The sequence below is a fragment of the Ochlerotatus camptorhynchus genome, unplaced genomic scaffold (genome assembly GCF_037179485.1).
Source record: "Ochlerotatus camptorhynchus isolate MF236.1 unplaced genomic scaffold, CSIRO-AGI_Acam_v1.1 ptg000292l, whole genome shotgun sequence".
Lineage (NCBI taxonomy): Eukaryota > Metazoa > Arthropoda > Insecta > Diptera > Culicidae > Ochlerotatus > Ochlerotatus camptorhynchus.
In genome coordinates, this window is record NW_027040781.1 from 1178446 (window position 1) to 1201728 (window position 23283).

The 23283-nt window shown below is 41.4% G+C and overlaps 1 protein-coding gene across 1 annotated transcript; it reads left to right on the plus strand.

Moving 5' to 3' along the window:
- Positions 1-256: 256 nt before the first annotated feature.
- Positions 257-17262, plus strand: Naa15-16 (N-alpha-acetyltransferase 15/16). Its single transcript, XM_065228516.1, has 6 exons — positions 257-516; positions 12671-13156; positions 13227-14378; positions 14446-14509; positions 14566-15221; positions 16918-17262. The coding sequence occupies exons 1-6, from the start codon at positions 460-462 to the stop codon at positions 17215-17217; spliced, it is 2715 nt and encodes a 904-aa protein (XP_065084588.1). The 5' UTR covers positions 257-459; the 3' UTR covers positions 17218-17262.
- The last annotated feature ends 6021 nt before the right edge of the window (positions 17263-23283 follow it).

Here is a 23283-nt window from a genome sequence, read left to right on the forward strand (position 1 = left end):
CATCCATTGATGTAATATTGTATCTGCTTTTTGCTGTTACATCATTATTTCATACATCAGCTTGAATTACATTGATCGATATTACATTTTTTGTTTGCTGTGTATCGGTGGATTCTGGCCGAGATTCTGCCAAGCATCCGTCGGTCTATTTACACCATGGGTCTATATTCAGCATTTTTTGACAGCCAATCCCACCCCTGCACACTCAAACGGTTCAACCGATGAGCTGTCATCGCCAGTGAACCGCTTCAGCGAGAACATTTTTTAGCAAAAAAAAGCGAGACATCAAGAAGTGCGAGTTTTGTGTGTGGTGCCGCAGCAGCAGAGGAAATCCACCGTGAGCCTGCAATTTTTTCTCTTCCGGAGGCGAAAAAATCCCAATCGTTACCGCTTTTGGAACCCGCAAGCCTGTGACCGTATATTCCGCGAGCTGCAACCAGTGAAAAACACACCGTAAAGATGCCTTCCAGCGATCCTTTGCCACCGAAGGAGAGTGCTCTGTTCCGCAAGATTCTGGTGAGTACTGCCTGGCGTTGAGTAGAATGCCCCGGAGGAGTTGGAATCCCTCGCATCGGGTCGTTCCCATTCACGGAACGGTGATGCGGATGGTTATGCGACCGCGAGGTTGTATTTTTCTGGTGGATTTTTTTTTTCTCCCCGAGACTGGGCTAGCTGCGGCTCCAATGCGTTCTCGCTGTCTCTCGCTTCCTCCTCCCTTCTTGGGTGTCAGGGATGCCAGTTTGTTTTTACAAATGGGGATTGTGAATAATTCTGGAAATAAGAAGAATAAAAATTTTTATCCTGATTTAAATGAAGAATAAACAATATTTTAGAATTTCTGATTATTTTATGAAATTCAGAAATAAACTGCAATAATCATGCTCATTTTATGACATTCAACGTTCTGTACCTTTAATGTGTTTAATTTTCAGATAGAGCAAATGGCATTCGCTAATTGAAATGCATGTTCAAACGAGTTGTCTAATGCATTTAAAGTGAATCTAACTAACGCAACAAACAAAAATTGTAATATGTACCGCCCAATGTAATTCATATCTTCGGTCTTAGTGTTTTGCTTTCTGAACAAAAGTTCGTGGGTCTATTACAAGACCCTTTACATAACTGAGCTGATAAGGTTGCATCATTTGCTTATCGCATCGCTTTCCAAAATGAACTCAGATTTAATTCACTCTTCTCACCGAAGAGATGCAGTACGGGTACTTTCTTTCCACTATAACCGTTAGGACGTGGTCGACGCCGTGATTGACCTTAAATATATGGATGTGGTTTTGGTGTGGTGTTATTCACATTACAGCCAAGCTGTAGTGTAAACGGGGTATTAGTTTGCGTGCGCAAGCTATCAGTTTCGATAAATTGATCTGAAACCATTGTTTACTAAAGTACTTACGTCGATTTGAATATTAGCTCGAGAATTGTTCTGTCACTTAGAAGAATTACAGCCAGTTACGAGTTGATACTGATCCCATAAGATATCATTATAGCAGTAATAGGCATGAACATAAACTTTTGCTATGGTCCAATAACTTGATATCGAGTTGTGGAAAGTTGACTGTATTTAGAGAATTTTGATGGACAAAGCGATTTTGAGGACAATTGAAATGAAATTCTAGGGATAACACCAAGGTTTTCCAGAGATAAACTCCAAGACAGTCATGCGAAGAACTCCAAAGAAATTGTGGGAATAATTCCAAGGTAATTATGAGAAAAACTCCAGGTGAATTTTAAGGTAGTAATTCCAGAGCCAATTCTAATGAACATTCCTAAGAATCGCCGAGAAGAACTAAATGGATATTGAATTCTGGGATGAATTCCAATGAAATTCTGCGATTAATTCGTTTCAGAGAGAGTTCCATTGAAATTCCAAGAAGAATACCAAGGAAACCGAATATATTGAGGGTGCAATTTCATGGACATTTGGATTATAGTATCAAGGGAACTAGGGATTACTGCTAGGGTCAGTATTCGGCAAATCATTCTCAAATCTCATTCATTGAACCTCCCTGCGAGAATAAACTCGCGTGCGAAACTGGCAATCAAATATCACGCTTGAGGTTCTCATGAATTTTCACGCATCCACACTCAACGCCAAAAAATCATTCCAGCTTGAAACTTATAAAAACCACTTAAGCGTAAATTGATAGTATGATAGGATGTTTCTTTAGGTGGCGAATTCTAGATTTTGGGCCCCTCTCTCTCTCTTTCATTTTTACGATACCCTTATCACATTCCATATTAAGGATAGTGTAAAAGATAAAACTATGTCGCAACAAATTTTCACTATAATACCTGTTTTCTCTGACATGGAGTGGGAGTTGTTCACCCAATAAACAATTTTAGCTGCAGATTAGCTTATGCAGCCAAAATTTGCCTGTATAAGCTAAGCTGCAGCTAAAATTGTTTGTTGGGCAGCCGTGGGGGGCATGGCCCTAGCTGACAAGACATAAACCACAAACCATCGGTAGTGTCGACAAAATGTCTTAACTTCTACATTTAAAAATTACGGGTGGCGGAAAACGTAAACTCTTTCAGATTTTTTAAACTGAGTTTTTACAGCAGTTTAGGGACCTTCTAAGAAATCAATGAAAATTCATAGAAGCTATGACTTAAGAAATTGATTTCAGGGAACCTCGTAGATTGTTGGGAAACTTTTTAAAAGTTTAGGGAATGTTGTATAACTTCAAGAAACCTCTTAACTCTTCGGAAATTTCATAGCACCTTAGACAACTTTTTAGAACTTCGGGTACTGCGTAGAAGTGCAACAAGTTTTATAGGAGTTCAGATATTATTGTATCAGAAATCCAGTGAACTTCCGAAAACTTCAGTGAACTTCGTAAGAATGCAAATTATTTAATAGAACTTCATCAAACATTATAGAGAATTTGTAGAAATTTGGGGAAGCTCTTTTAAGTTTTGGCATTTTTCTTTACCTTTAAACTTTAATGGCTTTGGAGTTATTCAAGTGAAATCGTAGAAATGTTTAGAACCTAATAAAAATTCGGAGAGCTTCGATTTTTTTTTAATTCCGTAAAAGTGTGAACATGTTCAAATTAGGAAACTTCAATGAAGTTAATCAAACCTTTTTCTTTTATAGTAGGAAACTCTATAAAAATTCCGCGAACTTCTTTTGTCTTTAGCACATTTGTATAGTTTAGGGAACTGCATAGAATATCACATTTTTAATAGAACTTCAGGGAACAGAAAATAAACGAAATTCTTTAAAGTTCGGAATGCCTCATAGAAGTGCAGCGAATGTATAGTAGTTAATTGATCTTTGTACAAGTTGAGCGAATGAAATAGAAAGTCGAGAAACTTCGCAAAACTTCTTTGAATAGCATGAAATTATTTAAAAGTTCAGGGAACTTCGATTAGATTTTTGTGAATTTCGTGGAGTTCAGGGATTTTTATAGATGGGAATATTATTGAAATTCGACATGATGTTCATTCCGGGGACAGTGAATGAGCCATAGGAAATAATTGCAAGTTTAGCAATCTTGGTAAAAATATAGTTGTCGTGTGTAAGCCATAAAAGCAAATCGTATAAGTTCGTAGAAGTGATTGCAACTTTCCAGAAATTTACAGAACTTTCCACAAGAGGCTCAGGGCTAAGCTGAATGGATTGGAAAGAAGTTCAGGGAGCATTATTTGAGTTCATGGAGTTGAATTTAAAAAAAAAAAAACTTTGTAGAAGTATATGAATAAGTTTTATAGAACTTAGTTGATATCCATGGATTTTCAATAGAATTTCAATAAAGTTATCTGAAGATCAGAAACACTTCCACATAATCTCGAATGTTTTCAAAATTAAGACATATCTTCAAAACGAATGAAGAGATTCAACTATATGAGATGTTTCGTGTAGCAAAAAAGTGAATAAAAGATGAAAGCCAACCATCATAGGCAATTAACTAAGAAATCCAAAGCCGCAGCAGAGTTTATTTTAGAAAATCTGGAAAAATATCGCCATTCCTCCATGCAATGCAAAAAACGATTGCCCCGGTATTCATTTCTTAAATTATCTGGGCTGGGCCAGCTCTAGGTCTGGGGCAGCAAACTCGACTATTGGGGCACAAACTTAGGGTAGTTTATTTTAGAAGTGTCAATTTTAAGGCTCTGAACCAGGGGCCTGGCTGGTAGCCATGTTTTTGATGCTATCATCTGCTCTTGTCTTCCTGCTTATAACACGATTTTCTGTCCCTTTCTGCCATGTATACGTCAGGCGGGCCGTATTTAAATAAGGCCCGTGATGTTGCCTACTGTCAAACGTATAGGATTGATATAGGGTTGCCAGCCCCCTGCTCTGAACCGTTTGGCGATTTTTTAAACTTTTGGATGGAATTTGACACATGGAAAGTTATCGATTAACCCTGCTATCTGAGCATGGTTATTTCTGACAGACAAGAAGTTAAATTTTGACAACCGTGGCTCAAAAAACGGTCGATCGACATCACGGGGGTTTTCGAACATAGAAAATAAGTTTCGAAATGTCACTTTTAACCACGAGTTAAATTTAACTCAGCAAATGGTTCACAGCCTAAGTGAAAATTCACCAAATGGAACACAGCCTAAGCAGTGTTGGAAAAGTTCGCGATATTTCACGTAGTTCACCAAGGAAAAAGTTCGCGAGTCATAGTGAGTTTTCGTGAACTTTTCCATCACTGAGCCTAAGTGACAGTTCGAAAATAAAATTCAAACATTGCTGTATTATCGATCGCACGATTTTCGAACAGAAATTGATCATGGTTGCCAGAATTAATTTTCGATCTTGCCGTTCCGCCGTCTAAGGGAATCTATTTCCACACATTTCACCAAAAATAATGTTTCTTAATTCAAGGGCAGCAAGTTTGATTTTCTGACTAAAAAAAGGTATGCTAATTATACATTTTCACTAGAAATAGCCCATACCGAAGAGGAAACCAATACGAAACTAACGATATCAAATTGGATCAATACTTGCGTACCCCATTATTGTTCTAGAATCTGTCAAAGTTTGTGTTTGTTTTGATTCACCTTTATTTGACAGAGTAAATGAGGGGTTCGTGGATTTTCTTCAATTAGCTTGGGACCAAAGGTCTAGTAACAGAGGAAAAAACCTTCCAAAGAAAGTTGGAAGAAGCAGATAAACATTCAGGAGAAGTCGGAAGAAACTTTCAGAGAAAGTAGACAGATACTTCTGGGCCAAGTTAGTGGAACTTCTGGAAGAGCCCGTAAAGAGAAATCTAAAAAATCGTCCAGTATCAGTCAAAAGAAGTCTTAAAAATTGTTTATAGCAAGTCTAGAAAATAACTCCCAGATGGTACACACTTAATCTAGCTCGGTAAAATCTCCAACAGCCGATTACCTCGGCATTTACTTTTGCTGATATCTCTGCAAAATATCTATGTAGTCTCGGCAATTGTTTTACTGAATCTCAGCAAAATAAATTGCAGAACTACTCGGCTGTTGGATAGAAACTACACGAGGAAGCCAGAGGCACTTCTGGAGAAAACCGATATAAACTTCCAGAAGAAGTTTTAAAAATTCGAAGAGAATCTTGGGGTGAATTTCAACAATTTATTGAAGTGTTCCGTAGAGAATTTCTGCACTGTCAAAAAGAATATTTCAAGGTAACACCAGAGATTGGCTCAAGTTTATTTTAGGGAACTTCTGAAAAGATAGTATGTATGACACCTTGCACTGTCCTGCAGCGTTTTATGGAAGAAACGTGTCTGTATCTATGTCACATTTCTGTAAAGTGCAAACATGTTTAGTCCTGGAGATGGAAGGTGCTAGCTCTATTGTAGATCCAACGACCTCTTTCAAGAATGCCTACTCATGCATGTGATTTTGATGGCGATCTCACACGCAATAAGCCTTGTATGCAATTCTTATTTTGTATCAAATGGGCAATGGCACGTTGCAGTAATTTTTTTTTTTGAAGATTTATAATTAGATATCTCACACAATTTTGCACACCGATAAGGATGATGGAGGAATTATTCCAATCCGTTACAGTATTACCAACCGGTGGAAACTAACGAGTTTGAATTGGCTCACTACTTGACTAGTCTATTGGTCCCAAGAAAATTGATTAACGTACCCCATTCTAGTCGAAATTCTAGTACTACACTATGTTTGTATTGATTCGCTTTGAAAGTTTGTCAGATAAAATGGCGGCTTCGTAGATTTTCCTATGTTTCGAGGGGTACATTAGCTTGGGACCGAAGACAGTACCAGAGCTGAGCCAAAAAGTTAAGTCCTTCTGGTCTAAGAGTTACCTCTACGGTATTACTCTTCTTCAAGGCTTTTTACGCTTCTGTTGTCGGCTATTTCTGGCTTTACTCTGAGTTGCTTCTTTGCAGCGAGTAACTTAATGTACCTCAAAATTTAATGGACATTCATCGAGTTTTCTGTGAGTTTACTCCTCGGCTTACACCGTTTACCGCCTTCACATATTAGGCGTCAGTCTTGTTTGTAAACAAAAACAAATCGCGTAACTTTTCAATAAGTCCTATATATATTGATCGATTCTCTTCAAAGATTTTCTCTTTGGATCGCCAAGGCCGTGTTAAGATATTTTCGGTTCACAGATCGATGGAAGACGGGGAAGAATGAAGAAAACTTATGAATTTTAGCCACAAAAAATCGGTATGAATTTCACTGAATTACCCTTATGACAAAAAAAATAATAAATCGAAGCAAACTAGAACCCGAACCATGGACGTTGAGATTACGTTGTGCATGTACTTGTCTTTCAACACTAGAACGCAAGAAAATGAAATGGTTAAAGGCGTATAAGAGCTACCTCATTTTTTTTTTTTTTTTTAATGCGTTTATTTTTCCAGGCTCATTTGCCGTAGCTTTGCGGAGCCGATATTCATTGTTTGGATGACAAAATTTCTTAAAACTAACGTTAGTAAAGCGGGGGCCGATTACTCGCGGCTATCTCGAGGTTAGGGGTAACAAATTGTAACAAATGGATGGCAGGGTAGGGATTGAGAACACAAGGTTTGGAGAGCAATGTGCTTTTTATCTCGAACTAAGCGACCAACTGACGAAAAAGACAAACATGGGGGTACACCGATGGGCAGCTAACAACTTGGGGGAACACAAGATGACACTAACTACTAAATCCTCAGATCGATCCGTTTTAAAAACACATAAATTAAATTAAAATATTCGAGATCTCGGCTCGCCAAGATGTCTCTAACGGGCCGCATAGGTTGTTTTCCTCGGGCCCTGAGGGATGCGGATAACTCGGATCTAGCAGCACAATGTAGGGTGCATGACCAAAGCACGTGGTCGATATCGTGATAGCCACTACCACAAGCGCACAAATTGCTGCCTGCGAGCCCGATTCGGAAGAAATGCGAGTCTAACGAGTAGTGATTGGACATGAGCCTTGATATGACACGTATAAAGTCACGGTTCATGTCCAATCCTTTGAACCATGGCTTGTTCGATACCTGTGGGAGAATAGAATGTAACCATCTTCCCAGATCACTCTCATTCCATTTTTGTTGCCAGTTGGTGAGGACGTGCTGACGGGTAAATGAGAAAAATTCCGCAAAGGCGATTTGTCGATCAAAAATATCGCCTTCCATAGCGCCCACCTTAGCTAGCGAGTCCGCTTTCTCATTGCCCGGAATTGAGCAATGAGATGGGACCCAAACTAAGGTGATAGTATAGGAGCAGTTAGATAAAGTACTCAATTTTGCTCGGATTTCGGTCAGGAAATACGAGGAGTGCTTCATCGGCCTCATTGATCGAATAGCCTCCAACGAGCTAAGGCTATCAGTAAAAATAAAATAGTGATCAGATGGTAGTGAGGCAATTTGCTCTACTGCGTAAAATATGGCTGCTAGTTCCGCAACGTATACGGAACAGGGTTTTTGCAGTTGATATGAGGCGCTATGAAATTCGTTGAATACTCCAAATCCAGTGGAAGCGTTTATAGTTGACCCATCTGTGAAAAAACTCTTATTGTTACTAACATGGTGGTACTTGTTTGCAAAAATTAAGGGAACAACCATCGATCGATGGTGATCTGGTATTCCACGGATTTCTTGCAACATGGTCAGATCAAAATTTACAGAGGAACTATAAAAGTCTTGGAGGCAAACACGAGAGGAATTGAATGAAGAAGGGCCAATCTCCAGCGTCATGTACTCGTAATAGAGACTCATGAATCTTGTTTGAGGATTTCTGTCGAGCAGCTTCTCAAAGTTTTCTATTACTAATGGGTTCATTACTTCACAACGGATAAGAAACCGGAAGGACAGTTCCGCGAAACGATCTGTCAGTGGGAGAACACCCGCGAGTACTTCAAGGCTCATCGTATGCGTCGAGTGCATACAGCCAAGCGCGATTCGGAGGCAACGGTATTGAACCCGTTGCAGCTTCAGGATATGTGTTTTCGCCGCGGATTGAAAGCAGAAGCTTCCGTACTCTAGAACCGACAAGATGGTTGTTCGGTACAACCTGATCAGATCTTCCGGGTGTGCTCCCCACCAAGTTCCAGTGATTGTACGAAGAAAATTGATTCTTTGTTGGCATTTTTGTTTCACATACGCAATATGTTTTCCCCATGTGCTTTTGGAATCGAACCAGACACCTAAATACTTGAAAGATATACTTTGAGTGATTGTTCTACCCTTTAGTTGAAGCTGTAACTGTGCAGGATGATGCTTCCTAGAAAAAACAACCAACTCAGTTTTCTCCGGAGAGAATTCGATACCCAGCTTCATAGCCCAAGTAGACAAATTGTCTAAGGTATCTTGCAATGGTCCTTGCAGGTCCGGTGCACTTGGCCCTATAACGGATACAACGCCGTCATCTGCAAGCTGCCTTAGCGAGCAATTTTCATCAAGACAACCATCAATGTCTTTTACATAAAAATTATAAAGAAGGGGGCTTAAACATGAACCCTGGGGGAGACCCATGTAACTAATTCGTGAAGTTGTCGAGTTTCCATGAGAAAAGCTCATATATTTCTCAGACAACAAGTTGCTCAAATAGTTGTTCATAATTGGTGAAAGCCCACTATCGTGGAGTTTATCCGAAAGGACATCGATACAAACAGAATCAAAAGCCCCCTTAATGTCCAAGAAAACTGAACCCATTTGCTGTTTTTGCGCATAGGCCAGTTGAATTTCAGTTGAAAGCAACGCGAGCTACCTCATGTTAGACGAAAATCATTCATAAGTCACGCTTAAGCAAATTCATATGTGCCGTTCATAAGTAGAACCTTATGAAATTCTTAGATTTATTTGGCTCAGTGTAGGTTACCTGAATGACACGACGAGAGCGGAATGGTCAGCATCTAGACCGGCAAAGAAGTAGAAGTTTCCCGGTAATGCGGCTCATTTGCCAGGATAAAATCTAGCAAACGTCCGTTTCGGTTTGGAAAAGTGTTTACTCGAGTAAACCCGTGTAAGTTAAATCCGTCCAAAAGAGCACGGCAAGCCACCAGCATATGCGATAGCAGTGGGTCAATGATAGGTGTGCCGCTGTCGGTGAAGCGACACTGCAAACTAGCTTGGTTGTAGTCGCCAAATAGGAGAGCGGAGACTCAATCGAGCCTAACGATTCCACATCCTCACGAATAATCGTGCAGTCGTTTTTTCGATCGGGAAGTAGGTAGACAGTATCTATCCAGCTTTCCATGCTCGGTAACGGCTTCCTGTTTGTATGAACAAATCTATCCTTCACTGTGCTATCTGGAGGATCGGATTTTGACCCTTATCTTTCCCTCTCTCAGGAACAGAAGAAAATGGAACAACATACGCCCTCCGGTTAGTGTCAAAAAGCACAGTGAAGGATACATTTATTCATACAAACAGGCCGCCATTACCGAGCATGGAAAGCTGGATAGTATACTGAGTATGTTTTGTGGAAATTTCACGACAATCCAGAGTTGTTCCAGTAGACTGAAAATGGGCGAGGTATTTAGGTAGCTGGTTAGTCTTGTTGAGAAAGCAATCAGAACGCCTCCACCGCGTGATTATTGACTGTTCAGGGGAGATCGATCAGTTCTAAAGACGGAATAAAGTAATCCGGAAAGTTGCGTTGAATACATCCGGTCATCCAGTTACGTTTCCGTACGATCAAATCATATTCAGCCTCTGCAACAGTCCAGAAAAACCAGTTTAGTCCTCAGCCCATGCACGTTTTGATAATAAATCCGGAGGCCATTCCAGGAGCGATCCCGGGAGCCGAAAGTTCAAAATTGCAATCATACTCGCCTGGAGTTGCAGCCCGGAAGCCCCCGATTTTTGTTGTTGCTTTGCTTGACAACAGATTTTCGGCTTCGCCTTCGCTGTAATGCGAGAAAAAGTGAGAAAGCAAATTACAGTGATCTTGCTCACTGAGCAATGTGAGTTACTCGTGGTGTCTCAAAAGCAACTCTGAAATTGCTCATGATAAGAAGCTGTCTTGCCCCTTGATCTGATGCCCTCGTATTGTAGTCAGTCCCATTTTTTCCAAGTTAAGCAATCGGTTAATCAATGCACTAGTGCTTAAAGCCCTTACTATTCGGTTCCGTTCACATCAAAATTGTGTAAATTACACTAAGAATTTAACGGAAACAAGTGAAAATATCAGACCGAGAAAAAATAAACTCGTCCACCAATGACCAAACCAGGCTTTCTCGTGGTTTCCTAACTGATGCTTTCTCTCTTAGATGACTACGTTGTCATGACGAGAGGAGCAATAGTTGGGTAAAGAAGAATTGCATTATAACACACCATCGACTGGAAATGCTTTCGGCAACGTGGGGTCATAAGTAGTGATGAAATGTCGCTAGAACTACTCCACAGCCCCAGACAGTATATGAGCAAGTCAAATGCACGTTTTTGGCCTATAGATTTGAAGAAATACTTCAAGCCTCCTCATCCATTACTGTATGAGTTAGGTAAAGAAGTGTGCGTTTGACTAGTACTGTCGCATTAATGGCCCTTCGCTCATTTTCAACTTCTAGTCAATTTTCATGCTGCCGTATTCTAGCGGAACTATCAACCGACCCTCTTCAGACCTTTTTCTAGCTAATAAATTATCACACTAAAGCTTCATGTTCGATAGCATTTCCAACCAACTCTAAAAATCGTAAACTTCCCGTATGAAGTAACATAAAAACACTTAGAATGTTGAAACATAAAATAATCTTCCTTACTTTGAAGTAAACAACCTTAACTACGCTTGGCAAAATGTCATCCCAAAGCAGTGATGTCGTTTTATATTATATTCTGTGTAATACTTGTCATCGTGTGCCCTAACGTGCCGATCAGTGTGCTACGATGTGCTTCGGCACAGCGTGCAGAGTTGATTATCCCTTGCATTCACCCCAATAGCCTTCGGCCTAGTGACCATAAAAATACTTCATGATTAAGTTACTCAATGAGTTCTTAGGCTTTGTAAAAATAAAATGTCTCGAGCCTAGAAAAGCGAAGCAAATGTATGCAGTTATGTATTTATTTATTTATGTTTTCATTCATAATATTATTAATTATTAATATATTCCTTGTAGAGTCCACAAATGGCCGCCACGTAGGGTATACATGCACTTCGAATTTTCAACTACACAAATCTCGGAAATCGGTGCTCCATTTCATCTGAAATTGCTACTTCATGTATGCTGCAGTGCAGCAAACGTGGAGTAACAATTTGAATTTTGCACGTGTCGTAGAAGCTGATATTTGTGCACTAAAGATTCGAACTACAATTCTGGGTTAACATCAGCATTTGTAAACAAACTGTTCTAAAGCCCTTTCCTCACAAAGCGAAGGCCGCCCACGCAAACCTACACCCTTCATCGGGTAGGGGAAACTTTTCCCTATCCGATGATATTGTTGGTTTGTGTGGGCGGCCTTCGTTTGGTTAGGAAATGCTCATGGGTCATTTTCTATTGTTGATCCATAATTCACATTTCAAGCTTGAACATTGCATTAGGTCCTAAGTAACATTGATCGATTCTCTTCGTCGACTTTCTTGTTGTGTTTGTCGTATTACATAATAGATAAAATGTGTGCTGAAAATACCTGGGAATGACTTTTCATGACCGTGGAGATACAAAGAAAAAAGTCTACGAAGAGAATCTGTCAATGTTACTTAGGACCTAATGCAATGTTCAGTTTGTTTTTCTTTCTACTCCATGAATGAAAAATTTAGAGTCGGTGTATAATGAGTCACGCCAAGAGTGAAGCCAAGTCTACCTATTGAGCTGTCAAACCGGCTACCTATCGTGCAGAGTAAACAAACATTACGATGCTATGAAAGGTCCACGAAAGGTATTGCAATAAAATATAAAATATAATCGAAGAAATGATCATAAACTCGCAGTGAGCAATAAATTGTCATGGGATACGTTTGGTAATGATAACTTATGAGAATTTCTACTATTTTTGGTTGAGATAATTTGACTAAATCACTGATATAATGATTTACTACAGCCGCTATTTTTTTTTTCTCGCTAGAAGTCATTTGAAGTTGATGTAGAAGTCCTCTGTTGCCAAGTGAAAAGAAAGGGAATCTTTCGAAAACCGTGATGCGAGTTGAACTGTTTTTCTCTTGGCGTGACTCATTATACACCGACTCTAGAAAAATTCGTACCGATTCACACAGACCCATCATCTCATTGAACTTTTCAATTCTCTCCCCTCCCCTCCCCCGCCACCAGAAATGTTACGAAATGAAACAATACAAAAATGGGCTCAAGCTGGCCAAGCAGATCCTGACCAATCCAAAGTTTACCGAACATGGCGAAACGCTGGCAATGAAGGGTCTCACCCTGAACTGTCTCGGTCGGAAGGAGGAAGCGTACGACTACGTTCGCCGTGGTTTGCGCAACGATCTGAAATCGCACGTCTGCTGGCACGTGTACGGTTTGCTGCAGCGATCGGACAAGAAGTACGAGGAAGCCATCAAGTGCTACCGGAATGCGCTCAAGTGGGAAAAGGACAACATCCAAATCTTGCGTGACCTGTCGCTACTGCAGATACAGATGCGCGACCTGGAAGGCTATCGGGAAACCCGCCACCACCTGTTCAAGCTGCGCCCGTCGCAGCACGCCTCGTGGATCGGGTTTGCCATGAGTTACCATCTGCTGGGGGACTACGAGACGGCCAACAACATCCTGGAGACGTTCCGATCCTCGCAAACGGTGGTATGTATGGGTTTATTTTAGAAATCATTGATTTTTTTTTAATGATAACCAAACTTAATTATTTTTTCAGGAAACCTACGACTACAAGCACAGTGAACTGCTCCTGTACCAGAACCAGGTGATTCAGGAATCGGGCAACTACGAGAAGGCGTTGCACCATCTGAAAAAGTACCAATCGCAAATCCTTGACACACTCGCTGTGAAAGAGACCATGGGTGAACTGTGCCTTAAGCTCGCTCGCCACGAGGAAGCCGTTGGAGTCTACCGGGATCTGATCAAGCGCAATCCGGAAAACATCGCCTACTATCAGCAATATCTGAAGGCACTGCAAGTGGAGGAAGGACCCGATGTGATTGCAGCGTATCAGAAAGTTCAAGCTGAATACCCGCAATCCTTCTGTGCCCGACGGTTACCGTTGGATGAAGCCCAGGATGAGACGTTCCGTACGCTTATCGACGAACATCTTCGTCGGAATCTTCGGAAGGGTGTACCACCGCTGTTCGTAAATCTCCGCTCACTCTATCGCGATGAGAAGAAGGTGCGGGTCATATCGGAACTGGTCGAAGGCTACCACCAGAATCTGACGAGCAGCGGTTACTTTGCGGCGGCAGATAAGGAACAAAGCTTGCCAAAAGAACCGGCTTCGGCACTGCTGTGGACTCTGTTCTACCTGGCACAGCACTACGATCATCTACGTGAATCGGAGAAGGCATTGGACTTTATCAATGCGGCCATCGAACACACTCCGACGCTGATTGAGCTGTTCGTCACCAAGGGTCGCATCTACAAACACGCTGGCGATGTTCTGGAAGCGGTCAAATGGATGGACGAAGCGCAGAGTCTCGACACGGCCGATCGGTACATCAACTCCAAGTGCGCCAAGTACATGCTTCGTGCCAATCAGATCAAGGAAGCGGAAGAAATTTGCGCCAAATTCACCCGCGAGGGCGTCTCGGCGATGGAAAATCTCAACGAGATGCAGTGCATGTGGTTCCAGACGGAGTGTGCCCTTTCCTATCAGCGGCTGGAGAAGTGGGGTGAATCGCTGAAAAAGTGCCACGAGGTGGATCGACACTTTTCGGAAATCATCGAAGATCAGTTCGACTTTCATACGTACTGTATGCGCAAGATGACGCTGCGCTCGTACGTGGGATTGCTCCGGCTGGAGGACGTGTTACGAAGGCATCCGTTCTACTTCAAGGCTGCCAAGTGCGCTATCGAGGTAAGTGTGTGATTGCGCGGGGTGCGGTTCGTCAAGGAAGCTAGCTAATCTTAATCGCTCGTTACAGGTCTATCTTCGCCTCTTTGACAAACCATTACCGGCGGAATCTGCTGAGGAAGAACTTGATATTGGTATGGTCTAAATTTGTCTTGTCAAATTCGTCTTTAATGCATGTCTACTCTTTTAGAAAACTTACCGCCATCGGAACTGAAAAAGCTCCGCAACAAGCAACGCAAAGCAGCCAAGAAGAAGGCCGAACAGGAAAATGCTCAAGCTGCCCAGGCGAACCAGAAGAAGGAACAGCACAACAAGCAGCGGAATCCAAACCAAGACGGTGATCCAGAGGCACCCCAGCTGGACGAACTAATACCGGACAAACTGGCCCGACCGGAGGATCCCCTCGAGAAGGCGATCGAGTTCCTCCGACCGCTGCAGATGCTCGGAAAAGACAACATCGAAACCCATCTGATGGCGTTCGAAATCTACAGCCGCCGGGGTAAGCTGCTGCTGATGTTGCAATCGCTGAAACGGGCTCACGCTATCGATGCCAACCACCCGACGTTGCACAATTGTGCAATCCGGTTCTACAAAATCTTGGAAAGCAAAATTGTTGGCAATGAAGTTGATGAAAGCGTAAAGCTGGTCATCGATCGGGCACGGGAGAAGCTCTTCCGGGGGCAGAAATCGGTTGCGGAAATAAACGATGGCTACCTGGCAGCGAACCGGGACAACGCGGATGCACGGTTCGAGGTGGCCAAGGTTATGTATCAACAGGACGAGAAGAAGCGGGACGAAGCGGTAAAGTTGCTTACATCGGCGGATTTGAAGACGGTGACACTGGAGGTGAGTTCATGTTGGGAATTTCATTTAAGTAGGGTGGAGAACGGGTTCGGCCGGTTGAAAATTATTGAGGCCTATTCTGCGCCGCGAGAGAGATGAGGTGTCAATAGTTACTGCGAGTGAGGTGACTCCATTTAATGTGCACGGAGAGTCACCTCACCTCACTCGCGGCGCGAATAAGTGGATTGTTTACCTTATGCTTGGAATAGTCCCAAACACAAATAATCACTAACACAACCTTGCTAGTGTATTCGTGTAAAATCGATTTGTTTATTATATTCAACCACGAAATCAACTGTCAAAGTGTTCGACTTGACAGCGGTTTGTTTTTTATTTTCAACCAGTAAAACGCATGTAGGTATTAGTGAAACTGATCACTAATACTAACGGTGGTAGAGAACTCTATAAAACTACCATTCGGGAGGGATTATGCTCAACTTATTCCAATTATAAGACATCATAAAAGATGTTTGTTCTCTCGTGGGTTTCGCCTAAATTGATCTGGCTCGATTCAACAACATCCTTATTATTCCGTATTGGGTACATTCTTCGCTTCGACCATTTATTATGTGTGATGAACAATATCATCAACAACATCTTACTCGAATGACGGTTGTAGACTGTGCAGAGTTGGACACATCAGGCGTAACATTTGAAAACGGCTCAAAAGCTTTATAACAAAAGGGGTTAGAGATGAACTAGCCTTAGACTAAACATCTCTAAAATAAAGATTAAAAAAAAACAAAAGGGGTAAGGCTCTTTCCACGCGAACTGATGTTCGCCCATTATGTTGGTTTGTGTGGCATAATTCGGTTCACGTGTAAAGGGCCTAACAACTTTTGTGACGTTTTCAAATGTTATACGATACATTATCTATTGATTCTGTCTGTCGAAACCAGGGTTAAACGAAGACACACTTTATTCTTTGGTGAAGTAACTGCAGTATACAATAAACCAAGGTTTCGTCTGCTCTCAACTTAGTGGTCTTGAAACACTTCCACAGTTATTAATCGAGAACTTTCTACGCCAACCAATACATGAATTTGCATATTGTGTAGCAAGCACACTTATTATTATTATTCTTTATTATAGAGGTTTTAACATTACACTGTCATTCGCCTATGTAACAAACTTAATGATACGGTATGCTCAGGGAAGTCGAGTCCTACCTGAAGTATTTCCTCGACCGGACCGGGAATCGAACCTCTAATACCGTGCTTTTACTGAATAGGCTTTCTGAGGCCCCGATATTCCTCCTTATTCTGCGCGTGCGATTGAGGTGAGGTGATTCGCTGTCACTTTTAAATTAAATTTTATACTTCAGTAGATCAAATATCTGGTAGCAGTGGATTTATTACCCGAACAGAAAAAAATACCCATTTAGTCTAGTGATCCCTTCGGCTCAATCGCATTCGTTCTATGCTTAATTTAAATCTATATCGCACCACCGGGAAAGTTTCCAGTACTTTTCTTAAAATTTGAAGAACTTCTCTGAAGTTCGAAGCACGTCTTTAAAGTTTGCTGAATTTTCCTGGTGTTTGTAGAACTTCCTTGAAGTTTAATGAACTTCTCTAGAGGTTGCAACTGTATTGAAGTTCATAAACTATTTTTTGATTGACAAACACATTGCCAACCGTAATAATCCATTTAGTAAAACTAACAATCGGACCTTCCTCTCTCTCTATGGTACCTCTTTCAGAATGCAACGAAAGTTTACCTGCTACTAAAGGCTGGCTTCTTCAGCGGTGTCACCGAGGAGCAGGTGGATGAATTCAAAAAGTGCTGCCAAAAGCGATTCCCGCTGGCGGTTGTGTTCGCCGATGTTGCCTCGACTGTTGCCACTCTCACCACCACCCAGTCGTCGTCGCCGGCATCGTCAGCGACCGTCACGACCAGTGCCACCGGAACGACTATGTGCCCGGTGGAGCAACAGTCAGCGAAAGCCACCACCCCGCAGCCACAGCAAAACAACAAGGCAAACGAAATAAAAGCCAACTAAAACTAGCCTAGCCGATTTCGAACTGTTCAAACCGAAACACAACACGGAGTAGTAGTTGAGGGCACTGGTCCGCCCGTTTCTCTTCCTTTCTTTCGTCATCTCCCAAGCGAAGCTACGGAGAAACGGACGGAGCATTCAATATAGAGGAGTGACAGTTTAGTTTTTAAAATCAACTTCTAGAAAGCTATTTTAGTCCCATCTGCCAGCATAGAAAGATAGAGAGGGAATTCTAACGGTTCAACAAATCAGTCAGGACGAAGCGAATCCCAAGAATAAAATATTGTACTATATTGCGACAAACACACAGTCGAAACAAGAACACGCTTCGATTGTGCGAACATTTTCGTCTCGACTAAGAGCTTAATCCCATCAGCATAGTGCAAGAGGAAATTATGATTCCTCACGTATTTGTTAGTACATCATGTGGCCTACGCGCGCCAACGGAAATTTATCCTATTTCCGTTCCTCGGTGGGTCACTTTCCTACCGATATATACATAAAAACAAATTCGATTCGTTACACGATCCACGTGCCCATATGTTTCGCAAGTTTAGAAGAAATCATCAAAGTTTAAACCATTGAAACAGTTTTTTGTAATATATGAACAACAACTAAGCACCACCCCCATGTGTAGACTGGTGTTCAAACCCAACAAATAAGTTTACGTAGTCCTGCTCAGCTGTAAGCCAGGCAGAAATAAAAACAAAACGGTAAGAATTTCCTACTACTACGCGTATCTTTCGTACTCAGTACCCGCTGGGCAGTAGATGAAATAAAAACGAATATCAAACCAACAAACTCGATTCATCGTCCTTGCGAAAGTGATTCTTTTGGTGGGGCAACAAAAATGTTATGATTATGATGATGGAGACAAATTAAACAACACAGAAAAACAGAAAACAGCCGAGCAGTTACTTGAAAAAAAAAGGCTTCTTCAGCAAAGTAAGTAAAGCAAAATAATGGATAGAAGTACTTTTTTAAATTATGCAAACAAAATAGTCAGATAACAACAACAACAATTCAGGCGTGTGTGAAATCGAAACCAGAATATTAAGAGGAGCTTGGAAAGTACCGATCCGGGTGTTTTGGTGGTTTCTGAAAGGTATCCGAATTCCTTGCGCTTTCGAGTGGTATGCAGAGTGCCTGTAGGCACTTAAGTCGATGTCCATTAAGCTGGGTTTAGATAGGGCAAGTCAATTGATCAAGTCAGTTGAATTCAACTGACTTGAACGCGAATTGAACGTGTAAACCATGCCATTCAACTGACTTGATCAACTCACTTGAATTGAAAAAAGTTGAACCAGGCTCAACTTTGCAAGCCAATTGAATTCAACTGACTTGATCAATTGACTTGCCCTATCTAAACCCAGCTTTAGGGTGCTTTATTAAAAAAAAGTATTTGTCTCTTTTCTTCCTTCATTTCAATACAACAGCAAATGTGATGTTACACTATCCAGTGGATAATGTCGTTTTCGTTTTTGCGGTGTAGCACTGGTGTAGTGTAAGCAGGAATAAGCACGAGTCTTTGACAGCTCAACATCATTTGTTTGTAAACAACGGTGGATCCTATATCTACACCCTAAAATATTTCGGTGTACGGCAGTGTAGCACCGGTGTAGCTACACCGCAAAAACGAAAACGACATAAGAATGTAGCAGACAAAACATTCACACTGCCAGATTGCGCTGTATGCAAGTTTGTTTACACCCCTGAGCGGGAAAGTGAATACCAGGCTACGTGCACTGCTGCCATCAACCCTGTTAGTGTTCAATTCAATCTTCTGTGACTTTTTTAATTGGACCGGTAAAATGTCTAAAATGGTCATTTATGTTTTATTTCATCAGTTTTTGATATTTATCCACCATTAAATACATCCACTCATCTATATTAATAAGTCAGACTTCGCAATTAATTGTTTTAATAAACTTAAAGTCATTGCTAGAGGCAATCCCCCTTATTCTGCGAGTCACGTGACTCTCTCTCACCGGTGAGGTGACAATTGTCACCTCGTGTGAGGTGACTCTCCATGCAAATCAAATGGAGAGTCACCTCACCGGTGAGAGAGAGTCACGTGACTCGCAGAATAGGGGGGAATACATCTGGCACCGCTGTTTCAATGATACATTCACGATTGCTAGCAAAGCAATAAGGAAGAAATGGTTTTCTTTGTGATAAATTTTCTTCACCAAGAGTTTTGTGAAGCAGTTGTTTTGAGTTTCGTAAGTAAATACAGTGAATGTGTTTTACCCAGGAAATTTTCGGTCTAAAATCACGAAATACATGTTTTAAATTTTCGAATTCATAATATCCAGAACAACATGTGAAAAGGGCATACAAGCTTTTTGTAAACAAACCTTTGTAGGCCCTTTTCTCACCAACCGAGGGTTGCCCACGCAAACCAGCAATATCATCGGGAACGGGAAAGTGTCCCCTACCCGGTGATGTTAAAGGTTTGCGTTGGTGTCATATGGGTGGCGAGAAAAGGGCATAAGAAGGTTTGTTTACAAAAAGCTTGTATGCCCTTTTCACATGTTGTTCTGGATATATGAATGTATGTGTAAACTAATGATGGTGATTTTATGATATTTAAAAAAGAAGAAGAACACAAAATTACTTACCCTTTGTAGAACCTTAAGTTTTCCTCACCATACCAGTTGATATTTATGAAAAATGGGCAGTCTAGGCGTGGGGACATGAATTTTACCAATACATTTAGAAAATGATGATCGAAGAATATTTCAAAAAGAAGAAGTAAACAAAATAATGACCCTTTGTAGAACCTTAAGGCCACAAGCCTTTGATTCATAGCCGTAAAATTTGAGCCTATGCAAAAAAGTGATAACTATTGATGATGGATTAGAGGAATAATTCCCAGCATGGCCAGGCTAGGAGTGTACCAAAGGGGTTTCCCGGGTTCAGCCGGCCGTGGTTAGGGAACTAAGCCACAAGAAAAGAGTGGCAGATCGCCAATTAACCGAGGGGGAAGACTCTATCTACATTGCAGGAAAGATTGTGTTTTGCTGTGGCTAGCTGCGTGCGCGCTGAATAGATAGAAAGAAGATTAATGACGATTCTGAAGATTTCCTGCAAAAAATGCAAGTAGATGCGAGAACTGAAAGAAGAGCTTTCGAAGATTGATTCGCTAGTGTGAATTTTTTTGAGCATCTAGTATTGAGATTTAGATGTGTCGCCCCCCTCGCAATTAACTGCAAGGGGGAGCTAACCGCAAAGGATATCTTCCCTGCCCCGGCTAAACGCTAAGTATCTGGAAGACGTTCGCCGTTCTCAGACTCCTCTTTGGCTGCCAAATCATACAGATCATACAAATTACAAAGAAATTTCTGATCAAATCACAAAACTGACATCTACCGTCGTGTTCGCGGAAAATATTTATCCTGGCCACGAACACGCGTACAAAATTTATGAGTTGATTCGTGACTAATCTACTTCGGACAAATTATTTTTATCCAGATAAAACATTTCTATGGTTTTTGACAGATGGGATCGCTGCACATTTGAATCGGCCGTTATGGATTATCGATCAAGAGTTAAGTTTAAGTTTCATGTCGGTTTGTCGGTGTGAAACGGCGTACGGCACACTTGAAGAGACTATTTTCATGAAACAACCGGTACACGGTAACCGCAAAATACCCAATAATGACTACAATGTAAGCATTTTCGAGGGAGACTGGGACTACCCATTAAATGAGTAAAAATATTACCCATGAGCTCAGTCGGTAAAGGCGCAGCTAAAAATCAAGACCATGCTGGAGGTGGCTGGATTCAATTCCCGGTCCGGTCTAGGAATTTTTCGGGTTTATAAAAAATATTGTAGATTCAATAATTACTAATTTTTGAAATAAAAATATCGAATTGTTGAATTCAAAAATTATATTTTTAGTTTCAACTACATGAAAATTCTCTGCGTGTTGGAAAATTTCTCGACTTCCCTGGGCATAGAGTATGATTGTACTTGCCACACAATTATACTAATGCAAAAATGGTACAGGCATCGAAAGCTCTCAATTAATAACTGTGGAAGTGCATCTAGAACGCTAAGTTGAGAGCACGCAAAAAGCTAATATGCCATACGCAACAAGCTTTAAATGCGAGGAAGAAGAAGAAGAAGCATATCGCATATTAGCTTATTGCGTGCTCTCAACTTAGTGTTCTAGATGCACTTCCACAGTTATTAATTGAGAGCTTTCGATGCCTGTACCAGTTTTGCATTGGTATAATTGTGTGGCAAGTCCAATCATACTTCTATGTCCAGGGAAGTCGAGAAATTTTCCAACCCGAAAAATTCCTAGACCGGATCGGAAATTGAACCCAGCCACCTCCAGCATGGTCTTGCTTTATAGCTGCGCCTTTACCAACTGAGCTAAGGGAGGCCCTCTCGGGTTCAAACGGACGTTATTTATTCAGACCTATCCGCAGCATTCGACAAGTTGAACCATGCTATTGCGATTGCTAAACTCGGCAGGCGGTAATCTTCTGAGTTGGTTTCGATCATATCTTATCGGTCGGCAACTAAAGGTTGCCATAGGAGTTTGCAGATCAGCTAGCTTCTTCGCCACATCAGGTATACCTCAGGGAAGCCACATGGGACCGTTAATTTTTATACTGTACTTCAACGACGTGCATCTGGTCATCGAAGCTCCTCGGTTATCATATGCAGATCACCTCAAAATCTTCCTACGAATCTGCTCCATTGCTGACTGTCACTTTCTTCGACGTCAACTGAATGTATTCGCTAGTTGGTGTAGGTTAAACAGAATGGTAGTGAACCCAGTCAAATGCTCCGCTATTAAGTTCTCACGAAAACAACAACCGATAGTATTTCGCCTGCTTGGCTCGACAATCGAACGCGTGAATCAGGTGAAAGACTTGGGTGTGATCTTCACACTTAGATTTTTTTTGCCGAGATGGGCACCACCATTCGGCATTTTATTTTGCTGGAAATTCAGCAAAAAATATGTTTGTTAGCTGAGATCTCGGCAAAATTTCCGTTTGTTAGCTGAATCTCGACAAGTTTTTCACTGAGATCCAGCAAAATATAATGCCGAGCTGCTCGGTGGTGCCCATCTCGGCGAAAAAATCTAAGTGTGTCGGATTCGCAGCTTTCATTCAAGCAACACATTGCATATGTTGTTGATAAGGCGTGAAGAACTTTAGGGTTCATTTTTAGGGTAGCTAAAAACTTCACTGATATCTACTGTCTAAAATCTCTCTATTGTTCGCTTGTTCGATCGACGCTTGAGTATTGTTCATGCGGTTTGGAAACCAAACTACAACAACGGTGCCGAGAGAATTGAATCTGTTCAACGTCGCTATCTTTGTTTTGCGTTGCGTAGATTGCCTTGGAAGGATCCGTTTCGATTACCCAGTTACGAAAGCCGTTGTCAACTTATCGACATAGAACTTCTCCTGACTAAGGCTTCCCTAATAAAAATTGTATGGTTAATTTGCTTAACGACGTGTTCTGGGTATCATCCAAACCATTTGTGGAATAGTTCAATGATTTGGGTTATCGTTCGTTTATTATTATTTTTTATTAGGGTTGTGCTCGAAAAAAATGCACAATTTTTATCCGTGGGTAAAAATTGATGACAATCTGGGTATAACTAGTTTGGAGTGAATTGTTTACATGTGCAAAATTTCATAACAATCGGTTCAGTGGTTATTGTTATACAACTGTGTCTCAGATGGTAAAATCGTTTAAGGAGTCCAAGACGAACGAGCGGCGGGCTGGAAGTGGAAGAAAATCGAGGACAGCTGACCTGTGAAGGCCCGGAAGGTGTTGGATTATTTCAAGCATAATCCGAACCTTTCGATTCGCGCCGCGGCTCTGAAGGCAAAGTGTTCCGCCTGGTTCGTTCAGCAAACCATGAAACGAGCTGGGCTTCGTGTATTCAAGGCCCGGAAGGCACCGAACCGGCGTGATCAACAAAACACGGCGGCCAAATCCCGCGCAAGGAAGCTGTATCGAGAGTGGTTAACGAAACCGATGTGTGTGGTTATGGATGACGAAACCTAGATCAAGGCAGACGCAAAGCAGATACCGGG